The sequence below is a fragment of the Trichosurus vulpecula genome, chromosome 8 (genome assembly GCF_011100635.1).
Source record: "Trichosurus vulpecula isolate mTriVul1 chromosome 8, mTriVul1.pri, whole genome shotgun sequence".
NCBI classification, from domain to species: Eukaryota; Metazoa; Chordata; class Mammalia; order Diprotodontia; family Phalangeridae; genus Trichosurus; species Trichosurus vulpecula.
Window position 1 is genome coordinate 234,073,841 of NC_050580.1, and position 26,066 is coordinate 234,099,906.

The 26,066-nt window shown below is 40.6% G+C and overlaps 1 protein-coding gene across 4 annotated transcripts in view; it reads left to right on the forward strand.

The window, feature by feature from the left end:
• The window catches only part of TMEM63C (transmembrane protein 63C), a 112,107-nt gene that overhangs the window by 69,666 nt on the left and 16,375 nt on the right, over window positions 1-26,066 (forward strand). For 3 of the 4 annotated variants that reach the window (XM_036736229.1, XM_036736230.1, XM_036736231.1), the window contains 7 exons: window positions 4,941-5,014; window positions 6,192-6,272; window positions 6,401-6,524; window positions 7,044-7,177; window positions 19,377-19,499; window positions 20,539-20,692; window positions 22,886-22,992. In XM_036736229.1, coding sequence (XP_036592124.1) covers window positions 4,941-5,014; window positions 6,192-6,272; window positions 6,401-6,524; window positions 7,044-7,177; window positions 19,377-19,499; window positions 20,539-20,692; window positions 22,886-22,992 — 797 coding nt within the window. The remainder of the gene's footprint in view (window positions 1-4,940; window positions 5,015-6,191; window positions 6,273-6,400; window positions 6,525-7,043; window positions 7,178-19,376; window positions 19,500-20,538; window positions 20,693-22,885; window positions 22,993-26,066) is intronic. The other variant, XM_036736232.1, reaches the window with a different exon arrangement.

Here is a 26,066-nt window from a genome sequence, read left to right on the forward strand (position 1 = left end):
CATGAACTTGAGCTCCTCATTATCCAAATGGCCCTCCTGTGGACTCTCTCTCTGGTTTATCCATGTAAGTTCTACCACATGGCACTCATTTAATTTTGAGTGCCATGTGGTAGAACCAGGGCAAAGTATGGCAAGACTATCAGTTTCTAATTCCTGGATGCTGTGCGTCTCTTCATGCCTAACATTGTCTTGTCTTCCTTAACTGTCATGTTACATCATTGACTCTGAGCTTTTGATTTGCTAAATTCCCCAGATTCTTTCCAAACAGCTGACAAAATTCCAAGTGAAATAAAATACATCTATGGTATTTATTACAGGAAAAACAAATAACTTTAGCTCTGTTCCTTATTGTGCTGTACTGGCTTTTAGTAATCATTGCTTCCTTTTCTAGATTTCCACTAACAACCTCTTTCATAACATGTTGTAAAATTTTGCTAAGACTCAAAGTCAAAATCACCAGCCTACAATTCCTATATTCCATCCTCTTTCCTTTTTGAAAATGAGAACATTTGCCCTTCTCCTGTGGGACCTCTCGCTTCATGATTTTTCAAAGACTTCAAATTACTTCTCAGAAGTCACATCTGCCAGTATTTTCACTACCCAAGAATGTTGTTCGTCTGGGCTGGTTGTCTTGAACTCGTTGGCAGCATTGATAGTGTTCTCTTCTAAGTTAATTATCTAGAGTGGTGACTCTCAATTAGCCATTTTTATTCTATCCTTTCTAGCCCAGTCGTCATTCTCATTGTCAGAGAAAACAAAAGGAAATTAGGAATTAAAAAGCTTTGCTTTCTTTCTGTTTTCCATTATCACAGTCACATTCACATCTATCATCTTTCCTTTTCTCCAATATAGCTTTTTAAAAAAAAACTCTCTTTTTTATTATCTTTAGTTTCCTCACTGGCATCAGCTCATTCTGACTTTCCCTGGTACACTTTGAGCTATGCCTTATTTTTGTGGTCATCCCCCTCTTACGTGATGAAATCACTAAAATTATAGGGAGAAAAAAGCCAAGAGCTCAGGAGACAGTCTTTAAATATACTCACAGTTAGGGACTGGAACATAAATAATGAGCCAGCAAAGGAGACTGAGAAGGTACAGGTAGGAAGAGAGAATAGTGTCACAAAAATCGAGAGAGAAGAAAGTGTCCAAGAAAGAGAGAGTGTTCAACAGTGTTGAATGATGCAGAAGTTAAGAACAGTGAAGACTGAGAAGGGGAGACTAAATTTAGCAATTAAGAAATCATTGATAACTTTGGTGGAAAGTTTCAATTGAAAAATGAGATTGGAGGCCAGATGTCAGATTGCAAAAAGAATTGAAAAGTGAATGAGCTAACGGGTATAGACACTTTCCTAGGAATTTTCCCATGAAGGGGAAAAAAAGATATAGGATGATAGCCTGAGGAGAAAGGGACAAGTGAGAATTTTTTTAGAATAGGGAGACCTAGACATGTTTGTAGGCAGCAGGGAAAGAGCTGGCATATAAGAAGAGACTGAACATTAGAGAGAGGGGGAATGACTGTTATAGCAATTTCCTAGAGGAGATGGGTGGAATGGGATAAAGAATACAAGCAGACAAGGAGAAAGCAACACTCTTGATCAACAAATCAACAATTAGTCAGTCAACAAACGTGTATTAAGTGCTTACTATGTGCCAGACACTATGCTAAATGTTGGAGGTACAAAAAGAGAGGGCAAAAGGCAGTCCCTGATCTCAAGGAGCTCACAGTCTAATGGAGAAGACAATAAGCAAATGAACATATACAAACTAATTAAATACAAGATAATTAGGAAATAATTAAGACAGAGAAGATACTAGAGTTCAGAGGGGTTGGGAAAGCCTTCCTATAGAATATGGCCTTTTAGTTAAGACTTAAAAGAAACCAGAGAAGTGAATAGGTGGAGGTAAGGAGAGCATGGGGGCTAAGCAGAGAAAGTGGCTAAAGCTGAGATATGAAATTTCTGGTTCACCAGACAGCAAGAAGGCCATTGTACATGGCAGGGAGTAAAGTAGGGAGGGGACATCAGATCATGAAGGGCTTTGAATGCCAAATGGAGCATTTGATTCAAGAGGTGATAGGGAGCGACTGGGGTTTATTGCATAGGCATGACACAGTTGGCCCTACACTTTAGAAAAATCACTTTGGTGGCTGAGTGGAAGATGGATTGGAGAGGAGAAAGATGAGGCAGGCAGACCCACCAACAGGCATGAAGGGATAAGGGCCTGGACCAAAGTGGTGGCCATGTCAGAGGACAGAGGTGGGGCATATTCAAGAGATGCCACAAAGGTGAAATCAATAGAGGCTGTGTCAATAGATTGAGTATAGAGGTGTGAGAGAATGAGGAGTCCAGGATGACACCTAGATTGACAACTTGAGGGACTAGAAGGATTTGTGTTGCCCTCTACAGTTAGAGAGAAAGAAGGTAAGAAGTAGAGAGGGTTCAGGGGGAAAGATAGTTTGTTTTTGGACATGTTAAATTTAAGATGTCTACTGGACATATAGTTCAAGGTGTTTGGAAAGGTAGTTAGAGATGTGAGATTAAAGATCAGGAGAGAGATTAGGGCGGGATAGGTACATGTGAGAATCATCAGACTAGAGATGGTAATTAAATCCATGGAAGTTGATGAGATCACCAAGTGAAGTAATATAGAGGGAGAAGAGAAGAGAGCCCAGGATAGAACCCTATGGGACACTTACAGTTAGAGGTTGTGATCTAAATGAGGACCCGGCAAAGGAGTCTGAGAAGGACCAGTCTAATAGGTAAGAGGAGAACCAAGAGAGAGTGGTGTTCCAAAAACCTAGAGAGAAGAGTGTACTATTATGATGGAGGAGAGGTATGACCAACAGTGTCAAAGATAGCCTGCAGAGAGGTCGAGAATGAGGATTTCTAAAAGGATGCTGGATTTGGCAGTTAAGAGATCATTAATAACTTTGGAAAGATCAGTTTCGGTAGAATGATGTGGTAGGAAGCCAGATTGTAAGGGGTTTAAAAGAGAGTGAAAGCCAGGTACTGAACTCCTCATAAAAAAAGAGGAGGAATCGACTTGGGGGGAACTGCCACGAGGATCATAATACAATGTCGAATAAAAATATTAAATAATTAATATTAGAAACCATAAAAGACTTACAATCCAAGAGTTACTAGAATGCAGAATAGGAAGAAATGATTTCTTAAATGTTATATGTCCCATTCCAGCACCCCAGCACAGTGCCTTTCACATTGTAAGCACTGGAAAAAATGTTTATTGAATTGAATTTTATATCAAATTGGGGGGCAATGGAAAGCTTCATGAAGTATTTGACATTGGAGACAGACCTTGAAGGACGGGTAGGATTTCAACAGGTTGAAATCAGGGGAAAGGGCGTCTGTTATGGGAAGGAAGGAAGGATAAAAGTCAATTTAAATAGGAAGAAAGGTTATGGGGGATGAGGTTGAGAGGGGGAAAAGTTTTGTGGAATATTGAGTAGTTTTCCTATAATATAGAATATATACGAGCAGCAAAGTGGCACAATGGATAGAGCATTGGGCTTGGAACCAGGAAGACTCATCTTCAGTTCAAATCTGGCCTCAGATTCTTACTAGCTGTGTGACCCTGGGTGAGTCATTTAACCCTGTTTGCCTCAGTTTCCTCATCTGTAAAGTGAGCTAGAGAAGGAAATAGCAAACCGCTCCAGTATCTTTGCCGAGAAAACCCAAAAAAATGGAGTCACAAAGAGTTGACATGACTGAAAAATGACTGAACAACAGAAGAGTATATATAGGAGAGTAGTTGGAGTGGTTGATTGGTATCAGTGTTAAATTCCAGGCTAATGACATTTCAGGGGGGCCCCTTGTACATTGTTGGAGATCTACTCGTCAGTGATTAGAGGTCTACTTGTCCGTGATTGGAGGTCTACATTTGTCCATTCTTAGAGGTGTATTTGTTTGTTATTGGAGGTCTACTTGTCCATTATTGGAAGTCTTCCAGGAGAAGCTAAATAACCGTTTACTGAGGCTTCTGTGCAGGAGTTTCCCGTACTGAAGTCAGAGCTTGATTTGGTCCCTTCTATCTCTGAGATGCTTTGATTTCATCAGTAAGCTATTCCCAAATGACAATAGAAAGTGGGTTATACAGATTACACTGGAAAGGTTCTAGCAGGTTGCCATTTTGACTTGATTCTTCTTAGTTTCTATTTCAGTGAGTAGCCATTTTTGTAAAAAAGTTTTAGTGATGGTGCCCACTGCCTTTAAATTATGGTCCTTTCTAGGTGGACCATACCTATACTACCTCCCCACCACTCCTACCCCAGGGGCTCATTTTAAGTATCAGAACCTGGATTCAAACCTAGGTCTTCCAACTCCATGGGCATCTAGGTGGCACAATGGATAGAGCTCCAGGCCAAGAGACAGGAAGACTCATCTTCCTGAGTTCAAATCTAGCTTCAAACACTCAGTAGCTGTGTGACTTTAAGAAAATTACTTAATCCTGTTTACCTCAGTTTCCTTATCTGTAAAATGAGTTGGAGAAGTAAATGGCAAACCACTCCAGTATCACAGCCAAGAAGACCCCAAATGGAATCACAGAGAATTAGACGTGCCTGAAACAACTGAAAAACATCAACTTCCAACTCCTAATCTGGCACTCTTTGCATTATACCGCAGTGGGTGGTAGAGATTATGAGGTGGAGGGAGTGGTGAAAATCCTTCATCAGGACAATTGGCTGCACTCGCAAACTCTGGTCCCAAATCAGAGATGCTTGTCTGTGACTTTTCAGTCAAGTTGGTGGTTGTGGTGGTCTGCTTTATCATCAGGGATGCATAAGCGAGGATTATGACAAAGTCAACATAGTCAAGTAATATAGAGGGAGAAGAGAAGAGAGCCCATGATAGAACCCTGTGGGACATTTACAGTTAGAGGTTGTGATCTAAATGAGCGCTTCTTTTCTATCTTTTCTCCCCCAGACAACCAAAACCCTGCTGATCACCTACCTCCCCAAGGAAGTTTCAGATCCTGAGATCATCATCAAACATTTTCAGTGAGTGGGAAGAGTCAATGGTATAGCAGAAAGAGTACTGGTTCTTGAATCAGAAGTCCTGGGTTCAGATCCTGCCTTTGACACTAACTGGGTGACCTCCCTTTCCTCATCTGTAAAATGAAAGAGTTGGACTAGATGGCCTCGGAGGTCACCTACCTCCACTTCTAGATTTGTGATCCTAAATATGACTGGCAGGGAAGCTACAGTGCTGTTCTAGGTATCTTCTACCTGTATAGTTCCTTCTCTCATATCTGATGTGATTGTTTCTCCTTGATCAGAAGTTGGCCAGGAGGAGCCTATACATCAGGCAGCAGGGAGACAGAGGAGCAGTCAGGCTGGCAAACTAAAACAGATACTTCTCCTTTCCTTCACTGCACTAACCAAGGGACCCAAGGTCATTCCCTTACCCATACAGAACTTTTTGAAGAAGCATCCTCCCTCTCCTACTCTCCTATCCCTGAGATGTAGGGCCTAGGCAAGTCAACCTGGCTGCCATGATTTAGGACATTAGTAAGGTCCACAAATGAATATTCTCATTGAGTGGTCTTCCCACTAATATGATGGGCTCTACTGCATAAGTGACATTGTTTTGCTTGGAATGGTAAAGCACCTACCCTGAATTAGAAGCACAATTTCTGGCCCTAGGAGAGAGCAAAGCAAAGTGCTCTACAGAGAGGTCAAACCCATAACTTTGACTTCATTTAGTGGCATGTTCTTTCCAACTGGATAAATCCATAAAGGATTAGGAGAAGAAAGGAGAGGACCCCCTCCTGTGCTTAGAGTCCCAGAATAGCTCAATTCTAAGGAACAGAGGCCCAGTATATGGTATAGTTGAAAAGCATTGGTTTTATATCTAGAAGACCCAGTTTCAAATCCTGCTTCTGTTACTTAGTAGCTGTATGACCTTGGGCAAGTCACATAACCCTCCTGGGCCTTAGGAGTAGGTTGGACTAGATGGCCTCTAAGCTTCCTTCCAACTCTAAATCTACAATCTTCTGCTCTTGTAGTCCTATGAATTCAAAAGATGGCTGGGAGGAGCTGTGTATTTATTTATTTTCTAGGATCGCTGGCCCAGATCCAGTCTCTTGGCTAGAGCCAAGGTTCAGGATGAGACAGCAAAAGCTCCATTTGCCCCTGAACACTCAGTTCTGTATATGTATCTGTGTCTATCCTGCAGTGAGGCCTATCCCAGCTGCACAGTGACCAAAGTCCACTTCTGCTATGATCTGAGAAAATTGATAGAATTGGATAACCAAAGGTGAGTCTATAGTTGGCAACCTCATTTCCATGGCTTTGGGGAGGCTAGAAAGTATTGGGCCCATTGGGGCCCAAGCTATTGCCCCACCTAACCATTGATATCCTTTTCCTTCCTCCCTGCCTGAACAGACACCATGCAATGAAAGGCCGACTCTTTTATACCTCAGTTGCTCAGAAAAGTGAGAAAACGATGATCCGAGTGCACCCCTGCTCCCGTATCTGCTTCTGTCAGTGCTGCAAATGCTTCAAGGAGGTAGCAGGCAGGGGACTGTACCCCACATGACCCAAGAGCTCAGAGCATCTGCTGAGCATGGGGGGAAGGCAGGTGTTGCATCCTGGCTTCTGGCTTCTATCTGGTGTTCCAAGTTGGCCCATCATCTTCACCATGGTGGCCACATAGGACCCCACCAGCTCTCTGCTTGCTGCCCCATTCCTTTGAACTAAAATATAGTTACGTAGCCATCTCTGGTGTTCTGTCCCCAATAAGTATGGCAATCCTTTCTTCAATTTTTCATCATTGTAAAGGACAGAAAATATTTAGAGGATCACAAAGTTAAAAGCAACTCGAGAAGCCACCTAATCTGCCAAGATTCAGTGGCCATGAAGCTCTTTAAGAGACGATAATATTCCATCTAGTTTGGAATTGGCATTGGATGACTTTTCCATGACCCAAACTTCCCATGAATTTGGGGCTCCCTGCCTAACCCAAATGTTTTCCAAGCTTCCCATCTTCCACCCCCAATTTGGTTCCTTTCTACACCCCACCCCCCAGGTGGATGCTGAGCAGTACTTCAGTGAGCTGGAGGAGAGGTTGACTGATGAGTTCAATGCTGAACGGAACCTAATCTCTCAGAAGCGTTTGGATGCAGCCTTTGTCACCTTTCAAGATGAGAAGATGACAGCTGTGTGAGTGTCCCAGAAAGCTTTGAATGCTCTTTGGCTTCTCAGTCAGTAGTCAGCCAGCCAACAAGCATTTATTAAGTATGTAAGTGCCAGCCACCAAGCTAAGCCTTCCTTATTCAAAGAAAGGCAAAAAACCCCACAAAAACCCACTGTCCCTGCCATAAAGTAGCTTATATTCCAACAAGAAAGGCAACCTACAAATAACTATGTCCCCAACACACACACTCCACTCCACAGATACACACTCTACACACACTTCACACATACACACTACACACAAAGTACACACATACGCACTCCACACACTCCACGCACACTACATACACACTCCACACACATCTCACACACCACACACACTCTACACACATTACAGACGCATACTACACACCCTACATGCACACACACACACACACTACATGCATACTGCACGTGCATACACACACACACACGCACGCACACACACTACACACACTCACCACTGGGCATCTCAGTTTCACATCTTCTCTGTCTCTTTTCCCATTAAGTTTGGAAGGGACCTTAGAGGTCATCTAATACAACCTTCTTATTTTATAGTCATCATCTTCCCCTCCTTTATCTCCAATAGAATAGTGTGTCCCACTTGGAGGCATAACTGACCTGATACCAAACACTGAAGTTGTGCCAGGCAGGCAGACTGGGTTTAGGGAGAGGCACAAGGAACCCTGATGGATCAGTGTCCTGCTGTGCTAGAGTAGATGGTCTCTCAGTTTGACCAGCTGCCAAATAACTCTAGCCATACATACCTCATAGCTGTTCAGAGGATCAGATGAGGTAATGAGTCTAAAAGTGATTTAAAACAAAATAAAAGCCTACTCAAGTGGTGTAGAGGCAGATGCTTTCAACTAGGAAGCAGGAGACTCAACTCTCTGCCTCTCTCTCTAGCTTGGACATAGATCATCGTTAAAGTTCCTTTCAGCTTTTAAAAAATTATATTCTCTCCTAACCCAGGAACTTTAAAGATGACCTAGTCCATACCCCTTATGTGTCACAGTTAAAGAAGCTGAAGCTGAGAAAGATCAAATTATTTACCCAAAATTGCAGAGCTAGAGAGAGAGAAGCAGAAAGCTGAGATTAGAACCCAGGTCTCCTGCTTCCTAGTCCAAAACATCTACCAGTACACCACATGAGTAGGGTTTTCTTTTAGTACCTGACTCCCTTCATTCGTGATACCACCAGGATAGTAAGCAATAAATGAACACAGAAGTTGGAGAGTTGGAAGGGACCTTACTACCTGAGAGGAATCCCCCTCTTCACCGAATCCATAATATTCCCTATATGGCTAGATACTTTAAGGTCTCTGGGGAGTGGAATCCTACTACTTCATAAGGCAGCCCCATTCCACTTTTGGAGAGCTCCAATTGTTAGGAAGTTTTCCTGAAAGCCAGCCTCAATTTGCCTCTCTATAACTTCCACCGATTCACGGTTCTATACTCTAGGGCCAAATAGGACAAATCTATTCCCTCTTGAATATTAAAGTCCTTCAAGTTTTTGAGGGTATGTATCTTGTTCCCCCTTCCACACACATACACACACCCCTCTCCCACCCCCAGACTTCTTTTCTCCAAATTAAACATCTTTAGTTCATTCAACCAATCCTTATACGACATAACATTATGGTCCTTCACCATCCAGATTGACCTTCTCTGGAAATTCAGCCAACAAACATTTATTTAGTACTAACCATGTGCCAGGCAGTGCCCCTGCCCTTGAAGCATTTAAGTTCTAGTGAGGGAAGATCACACATAAAAGAAAACGGAAAAGTTAAAAGGAGAGAGAACAACAAGAGACCAGGTGCAGGGGGTAGGAGTGCAGCCTGGCAGGGAATGAGACATGGAGGGTCTGGGTACCCTCCTTAAACAGAGGTTCTGGGAGAAGCTGGCCAATCAGAGAGAGGGAGAGGTTGCAGGGGCTGCAGGACCTCACAATGTGTGGATTCTAGGGCTAGAGTGAGGCATCTGGAGGAAGAGTTGGGGAAGTAAAGGAAGTCCAGAGTACAAGCTGGAGAGCAATGAGGACAGTTTCTAGCTTATCAATGCCATTCTTAAACTACACTGCCCAGAACCGAACACAATGCTTCAGGTGAGGGCTGACAAGGGCAAAGTATAGAGAGACTATTATGGGCGGGGGGTTTGCAGGCTACCACGCCACATTCCTGACTCATTTGCATTTGTAAGTTCACTAAGACCCTCAGATCTTTTTTTCTAGATACATTGCTTTCTAACCACGCTTTCCCCTTTAATTTGCAAGGTTCATTTTTTGAACCCCAAGTATAAGACTTCACATTTATTTCCCAACAGCTAGGTGGCCCAGTGAATAGAGTGTGGGACTTGGAGCCAGGAATTCCTGAGTTCAAAGCCAGTCTCAAACACTTAATAACTACGTGTTTCTGGAAAAATTATTTAATTTCTCTGTGCCCCAGTTTCCTCATCTGTAAAATGAGGTTAATAATAGACCTACTTCCCAGGGTGAGGTGCTTGGAAAGTGCTTTGGCAAACCTTAAAGCGCTATGTAAATGCTAGTCATTATTGTTTATTATTACTGCCTGCATGATTGTTTTCTTGTTAAATTCAGCCTAGTATGATCATCAAAATCTTCTTCGATTTGGACTCATCCTATATGTTACCTCTCCTTCCCAGTTTTGTGTCATCTGCAAATTTAATGAACATGCTAGCTACGCCTTTATCCAAATCATTGATTTTAAAAAGTGGTAGGACAAAGGATAGAGCACCGTCCCTGGAGTCAGGAGGACTTGAGTTCAGATCTGGCCTCAAACACTTACTGTGTGACCCTGGGCAAGTCAAAACAAAAACAAAATAAACAGCAAGTTAATAAATCCCTGAGACTGTCCCCTAGAGGACCTCCTGCCGCAGTGGCATTAAACCATAAATGACTATGTTTCAATCCAGCCATCCAACCAGTTTTGCATCCATCTGATTCTATTAGCATCTTTTCTACATCTGACTTTCCCTTGAGAATAGTGTAAGATACTTTATCAAAAAGTCTTGCTTGGGGAGCAGCTAGGTGGTGCAGTGAGTAGAACACCGGCCTAGGAGTCAGGAGGACCTGAGTTCAAATCCGACCTCAGACACTTGACATACTTTCTAGCTGTATGACCTTGGGCAAGTCACTTAACCCCAATTGCCCTGCTTTCCCCCCTGCAAAAAGGAAAAAAGAGAAAAAAAAGCCTTGCTTAAATCTAGGTAAACGAGATCTATAGCATTTTTCCTTTATCTACTAATTTAGTATCTGTGTCAAAAAAAAGGAGAAGAGATTAGTCTGGCATGACCTATTTTTGATGAAGCTTTGCTGGCTTTTTGTAGTCACTGCTTCCCTTTCTATATGTTCATTAACCATCTTTTTAATAATCCACTCTGGAATTTTCCCAGGAATCGAAGTCAAACTCAGCCTATAATTTATTGTCTTCCCTTCTTAAAAAAAAATTGGGACGTTTGCCTTTCTGCAATCTTGCATTTGCCATGATCTTTTCAAAATTAGTCACAGTGGCTCAGCTGTCCCACTTGCTGGTTGTTTCAGTACCGGAGGATGTCATTGATCTAGGCTGGGTGACTTAAATTTGTCAAGGACACCTTGGTGCCATCTTTTTGCCATCTCCTTCCTTGAGTTAGCCATTTTTGTTCTTTCATTTGCAGCACAAAGATCTTTGTCAGGGGCAGCAGGAAAAGAAGCAGAAGCAGAATAAAAAAATGAGCAGCTCTTTTTTTGTAAGTTATCACTGTTTCATCCACCCCAGGCAAAGTTCCTATCCCTTCTTTGTTCTCCCTTTTTTTCTCCCAGTAAAAGGATATCTTTTAGTCCTCATTAGCTTCCCTCAACAACCCCCTTCCCAGCTTTATCACTTCTGATTCTATTTTTTACAAGACCATGCGTTCTCTATTTGGTCCTGCTTCCATCTTCTATATGTTTCTTTTAAAAATTTAAGCTACTGAGTTCCCTGCGAATACCACATTGGTCTCCAGAAAACTCCTATTTTTCCTCGTATTGAACTGTTTCCTTGTGTTCTGATCATATTTCATTCTTGAACATCTCATTCCTCCTGGGCCAACTTTCCCTGTAGAATTTAATCCTTGGGATCCTCCCTACTCTTCCTCTGAACCCCTTGGAATCTGTTTTCCCAAAATCTAGAGTGCTTGTTAGACTGTGATTAGATTTCCTCTTCTTCTTGATCATAAGCACTAGAAGAGAGTGGTCACTACTTTCCTCCATTTCCCCCCATTATTTCTAACCCAACAATCAGTTCCTCTCTGTTGGTCATAATCACACCCCAGCATCAGATTTCTCCTTTGTTTCCTCCACCTTTTGAAGGATGAAATGGTCATTAAGTCAACTTGATGACTTGTTAGCTGTTCTGCCTTTGGCTGAAATGGAAAGGAAAAGGGAGGGAGAGGTGGAGAGGGAGCTTTAGCAAATGTCTGAATAATTGAATTTCCCTTTATTTCCATAAATATTTGTTGACTGATTATTGGTCATGCTTCTGTGTCGAGCTTTTGGTGTTTACCAAACTCTTAATCTACTTCCTTTTTCTGTCCTGGTGATCTGTAGTATATCCCCAATGACAAAATCACTCCTTTTTCAAATCACTCCTATTTCTCCCTCCATTGTCTGTTACTCAAATATTCTCCATAACGCTTCCCTTATCTGGTTCCTGAATTTCCTCACATAATTATACCTTCTTAATATATAAGGTTCCATTTACCCATCTTTTGTCTATTCTGTTTTTTCTTTAATAAGGTATGCCTACCCAAAGCCTCATTCTAGGGATAGGTTTTATCCTACCAAGTCTCAGTTATACAATGAAGTCAATTTTTCCCTTGCATTAGTACCTCTACGTTCCTCTTGCTTGTTACCTAAATTTGAGGTCTTTGAGAATAGATATTTGACGCAAGGTTTTCTGCTGGCTCCTTTTTTTTTTAGATTTGTCTCCTGTAAATTTCCAAGTTCTTCATTGTCGTTATTTTTTGTGATATCTAACTTGGGAGATGTATATAGGTCTCCCATCTCCCATCCTTTTTTATTTTAAAGCCCTTTTAGTTACATTTGCAAGATACTCAATACATACATTCTAGCTAAACATTTTTAGATGAACTTCATCTCTGGCCAGGAAAAGGTATCTTCCTCTATTTTAAGTTGTGGCCAAAAGTCCAAATCCCATTCTCTGATGCCACCCTCCTAACCAGCTGTTCACTTCCCAGATCAGTTTTTCTCTGTTAGATTCCTTACCTTTAGTAGGTCATTGTGAGGAAAACATAGCTGATGTCTTCAGTTTCTTCCTCAAAATTACTGTAATCTTTAGCAAAACTTTTCAAGTCATTCTGGAAATATCGTCTATGCCCATATGAATCACCAGAAGAGAATAGTTGTCATCCATTTTGATTAATCTTGGAAGAGTCTTTATTATGTTATGGATATGTACCTTGTGGGAATCAATAGACCTCTCTATTATGGTTTGGTGCAGAAATAGATACCTCAGAACCCCTGAGCAGGGAATTATCAGCTACTATTACTCTTCTTCACATGGTTGCTTCTGTCATTCTATATCTTTTTGGACAACAAGTAGCTTCACAGAATATATAGCTCCCTCCTCTTTTAAAAAATTTAATATTTTATTTTTTCCCAATTACATGTAAAACAATTTTTAACATTCATTTAAAATTTTTGCATTCCAAATCTTTACCCTCACTCCTTCCCTTCCCCCACTCATGGAGAAGGCAACCAATTTGATATAGGTTATACATGTGCAGTCATGCAAAACATATTTCCATGTGAGTTGTGTTGTAAAAGAAAACTCAGACCAAAGGGGGAAAAACCAAGAAAAAGAAAGTAAAGTATGCTTCCATCTGCATTAAGACTCCATCAGTTCTTTCTCTAGAGATGGAGAGCATTTTTCATCATAAGACCTTCAGAACTGTCTTGGATCATTGTATTGCTGAAAATAGCTAAGTTGTTCACAGTTCTTCATTGTACAATATTTCTGTTTCTGTGTACAATGTTCTCCTGGTTCTGCTCACTTCATACTGCATCAGTTCATGTAAGTCTTTTCAGGTTTTTCTGAGAGCATCCTGCTCTCATTTCTTATATCCTCGTCATTTCTTATAGCACAATAGCATTCTATCACAATTGTATATAACAACTTGTTCATCCATTCCCCAACTGATGGACATCCTCTCAATTTCCAATTCTTTGCCACCACAAAAAGAGCTGCTATAAATATTTTTGTACATATATGTCCTTTTTGTTTTTGTTTTTTATCTCTTTGGGTTACAAACCTAGTAGTGGTTATTGCTGGGTCAAAGAGTATGCATGATTTTATAGCCCTTTGGGCATAGTTCCAAATTGTTCTACAGAATGGTTGAATAGGTATACAAGTTTACCAGCAGTGCATTAGTGTCTCAATTTTTCCACATTCCCCCTAACATCTGTCTTTTTCCTTTTCTGTCATATTAGCTAATCTGATAAGTGTGAGGTGGTACTTCAAGTTGTTTTAATTTACATTTCTCTAATGATTCAGAGCATTTATTCATATTACTATAGATAGCTTTAATCACTTTATCTGAAAAATGCTGTTCATATCTTTTGACCATTTATCAATGGAGGAATGGCTCTTATTTTTATAAATTTGCCTCACTTCTCTATATTTTTGAGAAATAAGATCTTTATCATAGAAACCTGCTATAACAATTTTTTTCACACTTATGATTACTATGTATTTCCCTCCATCCTATTTTTCCCCATTTGTCCCATCTCTCTCTCCTTTCACCCTGTCCTTCCTCAAAGTGTTTTGCTTCTGACTTTTGTCTCCCCCAGTCCACCCTCCTTTCTATCAAGCCTCCCCCTTCTTTTATCCCTTTTCTGTCCTGTTTTCCTGTAGAGTAAGATAGATTTCTATACCCAATTGAATGTGTATGTTATTCCCTTCTGATTCATGAGCTCCTCTCCTCCTCACTTCCCCTGTCTTTCCCTTTACTGTAAAAGCTGTTTCATGCCTCTTTTATCTGAGATAATTTACCTCATTGTTTTAACAACCCAGCTAGCAGCTTTGGTGGGGGCGTAAGATCCCTCCCCCACAGCCAGCACCCAGGGGGCTGCTGGGACCCAGGAGGCTGCTGGGACCCAGGAAGCTGCCGGGAAAGCACAGGTTCTTTTTATCTGCTTAAACAAGGAAAGCACGGTGAAGGGGTTGACCAGCTTACTTTAATCCAGCATTCACTTAGCATACAGACAACATTCATTTAGTTCAGGGGAAAATGCCAACATTCAGTTAGCATTCATTTAGTTCAGGGGAGCATACAGACAAGCATCAAGAGACAGACCAAATACAGATTCATTGACTTACTTCAGGGGAAAAAACCAGCACCCTGAGGTTCAAAACATTCATTTAGTTCGGGGGAAAAACAAACCAGCACCCCAAACCTCAAAACCAAAATACAAACAAATTACAAATATCAACAGACAGACCCAATACAATTCATAGTTACCAACATCTGGGCTCGGCCCGAGAGCAAGGGCTGGCCCAGAGTCATGCTTGCTTGCCGCTGCTCACACACCAACCAGAAGAGGAAAGAGAGCTTCAAGCTGTCCCCTCCCCTCTTATAGAGTTTTTGACATCATCAAGCGCCGCCTGAATGACCAGAGCCGATTGGTTCTTGACTTGGCCCCTCCCCCTAGTGTAGACCAGGTTCTGGAGCTAACACCTCCCTTCAGCCAGCCCCATGACTCATCACACAGGAAGTTGTCTGCTTCCTGGCATGCTCTTTGGGCTTTCTGTCCTGGAAGAGCAAGCCACAGTGTCCAGAGGCTCAATGAGGTAAGCTGAGTCATTCAAAGAACACAAAGGCCATTCTGGTTACACTCATTCTACCTCTCTCTTTCTCTTCTTCCAATGCCTTTGTCTTTCTCACCCCTTAATTTTATTTCTTTAAGTAATCATCCCAATATATTCAACTCACACCCATGTCCTCTATCTCTGTATACTCCCTTCTAACTACCCCAATAATTAAAAAGTTTTTAGGAGTTATTTGTTTACCCATGCAGGAATGTGTAAACAGTTTAACCTTATTGAATTCCTTATGATTTCTCTTTCCTCTTTACCTTTTTATGCTCCTCTCAAGTCTTGTATTTGAAAGCCAAATTTTCTATTCAGTTCTGATCTTTTCATCAGTAATACTTGAAAGTCCTCTCTTTCATTGAATACCCGTTTTTTCCTCTGAAAGATTATACTCAGTTTTGCTGGGTAGGTGATTCTTGGTGGTAATCCTGTCTCCTTTGTGCTCCATAATGTCATATTGCAAGTCCTCCAATCCTTTAATGTAGAAACTGCTAAATCTTGTGTGATCTTGACTGTGGCTCCATGACATTTGAATTGTTCCTGGATCCTTGCAATATTTTCTCCTTGACCTGGCAGCTCAGAATTTGGCTACAGTATTCCTTGAGTTTTCGTTTTGGGATCTCCTTCAGGAGGTGATTGGTGGATTCTTTCAATATTTATTTTACCATCTAGTTCTGGAACTTCAGGGCAGTTTCCCTGGATAATTTTTTGAAAGATGATGTCTAGGCTCATTTTTTGGTCATGGCTTTCAGGTAGTCCAGTAATTCTTAAATTATCTCTCCTCAATCTTTATTCTAGGTCAATTGTTTTTCCAAAGAGATGTTTCACATTGTCTTCTACTTGTTCATTCTTTTGATTTTGTTTTACTGTTTCTTGATGTCTCATAAAATCATTAGCTTCTGCTTGCCCAATACTAATTTTTAAAGAATTATTTTCTTCTGTGACTCTTTGTACCTCCTTTTCCACTTGGCCAATCTGGCTTTTTAAAGAGTTCTTCTCTTCAGTGAATTTTTGTACCTCTTTTTCCATTTGGCCAATTCTGCTTTACAAGGCATTTTTCTCTTCATTGGATTTGTGTGGCTTTTTAAACTGTTTGGCCTATTCTCTCTTTAAAGGCATTATTTTCTTTAGTATATGTTGTACCTTCTTTAATGAGCTGTAGACTCTTTTCTATGATTTTCTTGAATCACTCTCATTTCTCTTCCACTTTTTCCTCTACCTCTCTTACTTGATTTTTTGTTGTTGTGAGGCAATCAAGCTTAAATGACTTGCCCAAGGTCACATAGCTACTAAGTGTCAAGTGTCTGAATCTGGATTTGAACTCAGGTCCTCCTGACTCCAGGACCAGTGTTCTACCCACTGTGCTACCTAGCTGCCTCTTACTTAATTTTTTAAAAGTCCTTTTAAAGCTCTTCCATGGCCTGAAACTAATTCATATTTTTTTCTTTGAGGTTTTGGATGTAGCAATTTTAGTTTTAACTTTGTTGTCTTCTTCTGACTTTGTATTTTGATCTTCCCAATCCCCATAGTAATTTTCTATAGAGGATCTTTTTCTGATGTTTGCTCATTTTTCCAGCCTATTTCTTGACATTTAAGTCTATGCTAAAGTGGGGCTCTGCTTTTGGGGTGAAGGGAGCACTGTTTCAAGTTTCAGGGTTTTTTGTGCAGCTATTTTCAGAGATAATTCTGGGGACCTGTAAGTTTTTTGTTCTGTGAGGTGGTATGGTCTAAGAAAAATGTGTTTACTACCCTTCTGGCCTATGCTCTGGTCTGTGAGTGATCATAAGCACCCTTTTCTGCCCTGTGACCAAGGTTCCTGCTCCCCCGTGACCATAAACTCTGGTATGCCAGTGCTCCTCCTCACCCTGAGACTGAGACAAGGGACTGTTACACAGATCCAAATATGGGTAAAGCAACAGAGTTCTGCCCCCTGTGCCAGCAAAAGGACCTCTGTAATCTCCTTCTGACTAGTCATCCAATCCCCTTACTCTTGGTGGACTGAGAGGTCCAGAAGACACCACTGCTGCCACTGAACAACAATACAATGTTCCAAGACAATCCCAAAGGACTCATGATGAAAAATGTTATCTGCCTCCAGAGAAAGAACTTATATTGTCTAAATACAGTGTGAATATACAATTTTCACTTTCTTTATTTTTTGTTCAAGTCACCTTGCACAAAATGACTAACATGGAAATATTTTAAAGATTGCACATGTATAACCTATGTCAGATTGCTTTCTATTTTGGGGCGGGGAGAGAAGGAGGGGTAGAATTTGGAACTCAAAACTTACCAAAAAATGTTTTAAAAAAAGTTTTTACATGTAATGGGGAAAAATAAAATATTGCTTAAAAAACAAAAACAAATAGTTCTTGTACCAAAAGTTGGGACCTTTGTGTTTATCAAGCATGAGATTACTATGGTCATTTCCTACTATGTATTGTGTACCAACATGAATCCTCTGTTCCACCACTCTATTTCTTAGCCAGTACCAGATTTGTTTTGATGATTACCACTTTGTAATACAGTTTGAGATCTGATATGGCTAGGCTCCCTTCCTTCACATTTTTTTTTTTAGTGATTCACTTGATATTCTTGACTTTTTGATCTTCCAGATGAATTTTGTTGTTATTTTTTCTAGCTCTATAAAATAACTTTTGGGGTGTTTAATTACTATGACACTGAATAAGTATATTAACTTAGGTAGAATTGTTGTTTTTATTATATTGGCTCAGTTTACCCATGAGCAATTAATATTTTTCCAGTTGTTTGGATCTGACATTATATGTGCAAAAAGCGTTTCGTGATTGTGTTCGTGTAGTTCCTAAATTTGTCTTGGCAGGTAGACCCCCACGTATTCCGTATTGTCTGTAGATATTTTTTCTTTTTTTTAATTAAGTTGGTTTTTTTAGTTTACAACACTCGGTTCTGCATGATTTTGAGTTCCAGATTTTCTTCCTCCTCCCCCCTTCCCCAGACAGCATGGAATATGATATATCTTCTACATATAACTTCGCATTAAACTTATTTGCACAATAGTCAGGTTGTAAAGAAGAATTATGACCAATGGAATGAATCAGGAGAAAGAGGAAACAAAACCAAAAAAAAAAAAACCAAAAGAGAAAAGAAAAAAAAGGAGAGCGAACAGTTTGCCTCAGTCTGCATTCAGACTCCATAGTTCTTCCTCTGGATGTAGATAGCTCCCTCCATCTTGACTCCTTTGGAGCTGTCTTTGAACCTTGTATTGCTGAGAAGAGCCAGGTATATCAGGGTTAGTCACTGCAGAATCAATATATCTGTGGTTGTGTATAATGTTCTCCTAGTTCTGCTCTACTCACTCAGCATTACATCATGTAGGTTTTTCCAGGTTATTATGAAGTCCGTATCTTCCCCATTTCTTATAGCACAGTAGTATTCCATTACATTCATATATCACAACTTGTTCAGCCATTCCCCAATTGATGGGCATCCCCTTGATTTCCAATTCTTTGCTACTACAAAAAGAGCCGCTACAAATATTTTTGTACATACGGGTCCCTTTCCCACTTGTATGATCTCTTTGGGATACAGCCCTGGAAATGGTATTGCTGGGTCAAAGGGTATGAACATTTTTATAGCCCTTTGGGCATAGTTCCAAATTGCTCTCCAGAATGGCTGGATCAGTTCACAACTCCACCAGCAATGTAACAGTGTTCCAATTTTCCCACATCTTCACCAGCATTTATCATTTTCTTGTTTTGTCATTTCAGCCAATCTGACAGGAGAGATGTGGTACCTAAAGTTGTTTTGATTTGCATTTCTCTAATCAGAAGTAATTTAAAGCATTTTTCATATGCCTATAGATATCTTTAATTTTTTGGTTATTTTACATGGAATTTCTCTTTCTATCTCTTGCTGGTAGACTCTTTTGGTAATATATAGAAATTCTGACAATTCATTTGGGTTAAGAGACATTCTTTAAGTTGCTTTGCCATTCCCTCCTGGAGGAAGATCAGCCTACACAGATATCACAGTTAAACTTGGCCCTGGTAAAAATAGAAATATGCAATTGATGAAAATCAGTATGCTCCTTATTCTTCATGTTTGTTGGGATTTCTAGCCTTTTTTAAAACCACTTTAGCCCAAAACACTTGGTTAAAATTTTATACCAATTAGAACAACTGCATTAGGTGATGGCTTTAGATATCTTTTCACTGGATAGGTCAGTTTAGGTTATTAGTTGGAATAGATAATCTTCAAAGTCTCATACAGAGATAGGGACCTTAGTTCCCCTGCTCTTCTCTCTGACCTTTTGCTCTTTTTTCTTTCTCTTCTGCCCAGGATCCTAAAGGATTTCCAGTGGGTTAGTTGTGGCAAAACTCCACAACAATCCTCAGTGACATCGGTGGTCCAGTCTCATAAATGGAGGATCTACTATGCCCCTCATCCTAAGGATATCCTTTGGTGAGCCTTCTTCCTCTTCCTCATCAGAGCTCCTTTGGGGCTAGAGGAGGTCAATGACTCCACTGTAATTGAGAGAGCACTGGATAGGGATACAAGTAGGCTGAGTTTCAATACTACTTGTATGGCCTTGGGAAAGCCACCTGATGACTCCATCTCCTGGTAACAATAACTAGCATTTATATACCACTTTAAGGTTGGCAGAATACGTTATGTATGTTACCTATTTGATCCTTACAGCAATCTTGTGAGGTGGGTATGATTTTATTTTACAGATGAGCCACCTGAAGCTGAGCAGTTAAAATGACTTACCCAGGGTCACATAGCTAGTAAGTGTTTGAGGCAGGATTAACACTTAGATATTCCTGATACCAAAGTCTCAAACTCTAATGTACCATTTAGCTGCCTGTTTCCACTCCAAATCCTTTGATCTTATGACCCCCCCATTAGATCTTATACCTGCCTTCTGCCCAACTTTATTTCTACAGAAAGAATAAGTACATAGACCAGAGCTATCCCTTGACATCAATGGTCTCTGCTTTTGTTAAAGACATCCACAAGCTCTTTAAGTATAACCAGCCCGTAGCAAGGCTGTGCCTATTCCTGGCCAAACCTGTGACAGGACTATATAGATTTATAGGAGTCCTGGCCTCAAATTCCTTTACACACAATGGCTATATTGTTCATACTTTTAGCCCAACTGTGACAGGGAACTGGACTACGCAGACAAAATAAGATAATGCCTTCTTGGAGGAAAAAGAGCCCACCTCCATCTTCCTTCCCTTCCAAATAGAAGGAGGAGCAATAGATAAATTTATCTCCTATGTACTTCAGAGAAGTCAGGGTGCCTATGGACCAGTGCTGGCAGGAATATGTAAAAGGAAGGAAGCAGTTCTAGGAGCATCCTGCCAGGAAGCATATGGAACTTCTAAGAACATAAGAGAGTGGCCCTGCCTTGTTTAGAAATAAAGGAAAGCTACCATGTGTTTGATCTGTTCCTTGTGGAACTCTCTTGTTTCACAGCTCTTCTTCCATCCCTTAGGGAGCACCTATCCATCCGTGGATATTACTGGTGGGCACGTTTCTTATTTCTCAACACTTCCCTCTTCATCCTGATCTTCTTCCTCACCACACCGAGCATTGTTATCAACACCATGGACATGTTCAATGTCACTCGACCCATCGAGAAACTCCAGGTGCTCCTTCAGCTTGAGCGGGGAGGAGTGGGCAGGAAGTGCGGGTGGGAGTGGAAGGAAGGCATCCCAGGGAAAGAGGAGTGCAGTCCCATTCTTGGGTTGTGATAATCCCGTGGAGGAAAATGTACTCACGAGAAGATTGCAAAGGGTGACTCCTCAATCACCTCATAAGCCTATGGAGGTACAACCCAGTAACTGGCAGAAGGGTTGATAGTTTTCTTCATTCTAAAGCTGGGGTTCTTAACCTTTTCATGTTGTGGGTGCCTTTGACAATCAGATGAAAGAACCATATTCTTAGGATTCCTCAGAATAATATTTTTAAATGCATAAAATAAAATACCTAAGATTAATAAGAAAACCAATTGGATTGAAACAAAGTCATCAAAATATTTTTAAAAACAAGTTTTTGGATCCCAAGTTAAGAACCCTGCTTTAAAATGAATTCAGTATATCTCCAGCCTTGAGGGTTGAAGTTGAGGAAACAGGAAAGAGAGTAAGGACTACAGATTTATTCCAAGGTCAGTGTAGCCAGGTTAACCTCCAGTCAGGTGTCAGCCTTTGGGTCTGGTTTAAATTCTGAACTAGCTAGGATGTCATGAATATGCAAAAGGTGTGGCAAGGGGTGGGGGTTAGGTGCTTTGGGAAGCGAGGTGTCATATTGGAGGTGGTAAGGACTAATGATTAACAGTACTGTCTCAGTTTAAAAAAAATCCTTGGGTACAGCTATGCTAGAGATCAGGGAATGCCCTGACAGATCTTACAGCTGGCCAAGCTATGACCACTAGAATTCTCAAGTCAGGTTTGGGTAGAAATTAAGCGAGTAGTCTGACAGTTTCCCTAAGCCCCCAAGATACTTAGCCCTCATCATTTATTCTCCCATCCCTGGAAATGGCCCCATACCTCCCCTTCCTAGAGGACAAAGACATTTAAAAATATTCATGATTCAATAGTTAGGGACTCCGAAGAACTCTTAATCCCATTTCCAAGTCTCTAAACCCAACGTTAGTTACTATCTACCTTTGCTACATTCTCCCAATGTTATATGCCTTCACATACATATGTGCACATACACAAACACATACACCAACCTCTATATTTGTAGAGATCTGCGTGGCACCAGGCCCGGGGAGAGAAAGTTAGCTTGTGCCATGCCATTTCCCTGGGTAAATCTTCCAACAATCCCAGAAGCCAGCTGCACTTTCTGGGAAAGAGGATGGTGATCTCTGTGGGATTGGCCACCCCATACAGTGATATCACAATGCTGCATTTCTGTCATCACGTAACACAAAGTAGATGGGAGATGGCATTCAAAAGTGGTAGGTTTGGGGTCATATCGCCATGCCAAAGGTGTGTGTATGAGGGAGAGGATGAAGTTAGGGGGAATGGAAAGAGCACTAGATCTAGTACCAAGAGACCAGAGTTCAAATTTTGCCATTGCTACTTACTCACTAACTGTAAACTTTATGCAAATCATTTAACCTCTGGGCCTATTTCATCTATAAAATAAAAGGGTTAAGCTAGATGATCTTGAAAGGCCCTTTTCAGCATGAGTACTAAGCCTATGACTGTATTCTAAGTTCTTTTTGTATCCCCTGCATATTGCACAGTACCTGGCACATAGTAGGCACTTAATAAATGTTTATTGATCCATTCTCTGGGCAAGCAGCATTGGCCTGCCTTAACTATGAAAGTTTGGGAAGGACTATAGATTTGAGCTAGAAAGAACCTTGGATGTCATCTAGTCCAATTCCCTCATTTCATAGAAAAGGAGACTAGGACACAAAGTCTTTGTTGTTTTTATTTAGTACTTTATTTTCCCCCAATTACTTGTAAAAACAATTTTCAACATTTGTTTTTAAAAATTGAGTTCTAAATTCTCTCCCTCCCTCCTTCCCCACTCCCTTCATTGAGAAGGCAAGCAATTTGACATAGGTTATACATGTGGGACACAAAGTCTTAACAGGGAGTAAGTGGCAGAGGCAGAATTTGAACCCAGAGCTTCAGACCCCAAACCCAGCATTCTTTCCTCTGCACCCATGGCAAAGTTCAGTGAGGGGGGAAAATGTGTGGTAGCCTGACTGTGGAGCTGAAGGCAAAAAAAGAGGGAGACCTATGCATGCTCCAGACTGCTGTGGAAGATGAATTCATAAGGAAAGTAGTACTCCCCACTAATCCCACCCCTACTCCCTACAGAGTCCGATTGTGACCCAGTTTTTCTCCTGTGTGATGCTGTGGGCTTTCACTGTGACCCTTCCCTTTGTCGTCTACTCTTCCTCCTTTTTGGAGGCACACTGGACTAGGTAAGCCCCGCCCCCCTTCATTTCTATAACTTTGGTGAGTGTGATGTCCATTCTTTTCCCCAGGATGCTAATAAGCAGCTATTTCATCTCCAGTTTAGAAAGGGAGAGTGATGATGGACTGCGGCTACTCTCAAAGATAGGTTGGAAATTTCAGATCCTCAGGTCAGTCCTCCTTGGTGAAATCCTTACGTGGTGTGTGGACCCACAAACGAAGACAAAGGATTTCAGAATCTGAACATTCCAGAGTCCGCCAACAGGATCTTCCTAGACTCTGTCCGTGCTCTGTACTGAGGAAGTAACCATAATAACAACTAGCTTTTATATAATTCTTTAGAGTTTGTAAAGTGCTTTACAATGTTAGCTCATTTAACCCTCACAACAACCATGAGAGGCAGGTGCTACTATCATCCCCATTTTACAGATAAGCAAACTGAAGGAGTGAGAGATTAATTGACTTGCCCACTGTCATACAACTTTTAAGCATCTAATGTGGGATTTGAACTCATGTCTTCCTGACTCCAACTCCAGACCTATAATTAATTTCTTGGCCCCAGGTTTCGAGGATCTCAAAGCAAATTTATCCAGGGAAAGTTACTTACCAGCTGATGATGGAATCCTTTCAGAATTTCACGTAAAAAGCAAAGAATGAATAGACATTGGAGTAGTCAATAAAAACTTCCTGAGAGAAGTTAATTAAATTAATTAATTGATTGATTGGTGGGCAGGATTCAGATTGAGTGGGATGGGTAGGGAGGATTCAGGTTGTCATCGGGGCCCCTCTGAGCAAGGGCTCAAAAGCTGAGATGAGTCTGGAGTGCTATCTAAGAGAGAGGACAGTAAGGAAATTAAAGCCCAATATTGGAGTAGGAGAGCCCAATGCCCACCTACTCCATCATTTCTCCTAGAGCCATCCTTTCTAGGAATCTAAATGAAGAAAGCAAAAGAGGAGAAAGATTGGGAGGAAGAAGGAAGGCTTCATTTTTTTCTAATTTTTTTATTCTCAACTTAAGCACCAAAAATCAACCAGAATTTACATAGCAGAACACAAAAAGAGGATTGTATATAAAATCACAAATCATTATTTTGTATCATTTGATTGCTTTTTAAAAAGGTATATAATAAATCCTACATATTACTCTCACAACTGTACCATTTTCTGTACTTCCTTTTTATTTATTATTATATTTTAGCCATTGCATGTAAAAAGTTTTTAACATGTTTTTCAATTGCATTCCAAATTCTCTGTCTCCCTTTTTCCCCAACCCCACATTGAGAAGGCAAGTAATTTGATATAGATTATACATGTGTAGTCATGCAAAATATATTTCCATATTAGTTGTGTTGTGAAAGAAAATACAGACCAAAAAAAACCCAAGAAAAATAAAGGAACAAAAAAGTAAGCTTTGATCTTCATTCAGTTCTTTCTCTGGGTGTGGATAGCATTTTTTCATCCTAAGTTCTTTAGGATTGTCTTGGTTCATGGTATTGCTGAGAATAGCTAAGTCATTCACAGCTGAGCATCATACAATATTGCTGGTACTGTATATAATGTTCTTTGGTTCTGCTCATTTCACTTTGCATCAGTTCATACAAGTCTTTCCAAGTTTTCCCAAGAGCATCCTGCTTGTCATTTCTTATAGCACAATAGTATTCTTTCACAATCATACACCAAATTGGATCAGCCATTCTCCAATTGACAGACATCCGCTCAACTTCCAATTCTTTGCCACCACTAAAAGAACTGCTATAAATATTTTTGTATGTATAAGTCCTTCTCCTTTTGTTTTATATCTCTTTGGGCTTTTTAATTAATTTATTTATTTTTAGTTTTCAACATTCACTTCCATAAGATTATGAGTTCCGCATTTTCTCCCCCTCCCTCCCTTCTCCCCACCCCAGATGGCATGCATTCTGGTATAGGCTCTACATATACATTCATATTAAACATATTTTCACATTAGTCATGTTGTAAAGAAGTATTAGAACCAGTGGGAAGACCCACAAGAAAGAAGAAAGAAACAAAAAAAAGAGTAAATAGTCTGCGTCGATCTGCATTCAGACTCCATAGTTCTTTTCTGGATGTGGATGGCATTTTCCATCATGAGTCTTTTGGAGTTGTCTTAAATCCTTGCATTGCTAAGAAGAGGTAAGTCTATCAAAGTTGGTCATCACACAATGTTGTTATTACTATGTACAAAGTTCTCCTGGTTCTGCTCACCTCACCGAGCATCAGTTTATATAAATCTTGAAAGGTTTTTCTGAAGTCAGCCTGCTCCTCATTTCTTATGGCACAATAATATTCCATTACATTCATATATCACAACTTGTTCAGCCATTCCCCAATTGATGGGCATCCCCTCAATTTCCAATTCTCGGCCACCACCAAAAGAGTGGCTATAGATATTTTTGTACACGTGGGAAGAAGGAAGGCTTTAAAGAAGGACTTGAGGTGATTGAGAGAAAATGGAATGTTTTTCCCATCATTCTCTCCCTCAACCTGAGCCATGCTGATTCGGTGTGCTATAGTTGGTGAGCACCAAACTTGGAGTCAGGAAAACTTGGATTCATATCCCACATTCACACTTAGCAGTCAGTGGAACAACCATGAGCAAGTTGCCTCAACTCTCTGAGTATCAGTTTCTTCAAACTGTCAAGTAGAGATAATGCCCAGGGTACCTACCACACAGTTACTGTGAGGCTCAGATGAGAATATATGTAAAGTACATACATGTAGGCAGCTAGATCGCACCCTGCATAAAGCACCAGGCTTAGAGTCAAGAAGATTCATCTTCCTGAGTTCAAATCTGGCTTCAAATACTCCCTAGCTTTGTGAACCTGGGAAAGTCACTTAATCTATTTGCCTCAGTTTCCTCATCTGTAAAATGAACTGGAGAAGGAAATGGCAAACCATTCCAGTATCTCTGCCAAGAAAACCCCAAATGGGGTCACTGAAAGTCAGAAACAACTAAAAGGATTAAATCACAACAACAAATATAAAGTACTTTGTAAACTTCAAATCACTAGCAAATTCACAGGCTCATAGGAGACCATATCTAAAGCTGGTAGAGCCCTCG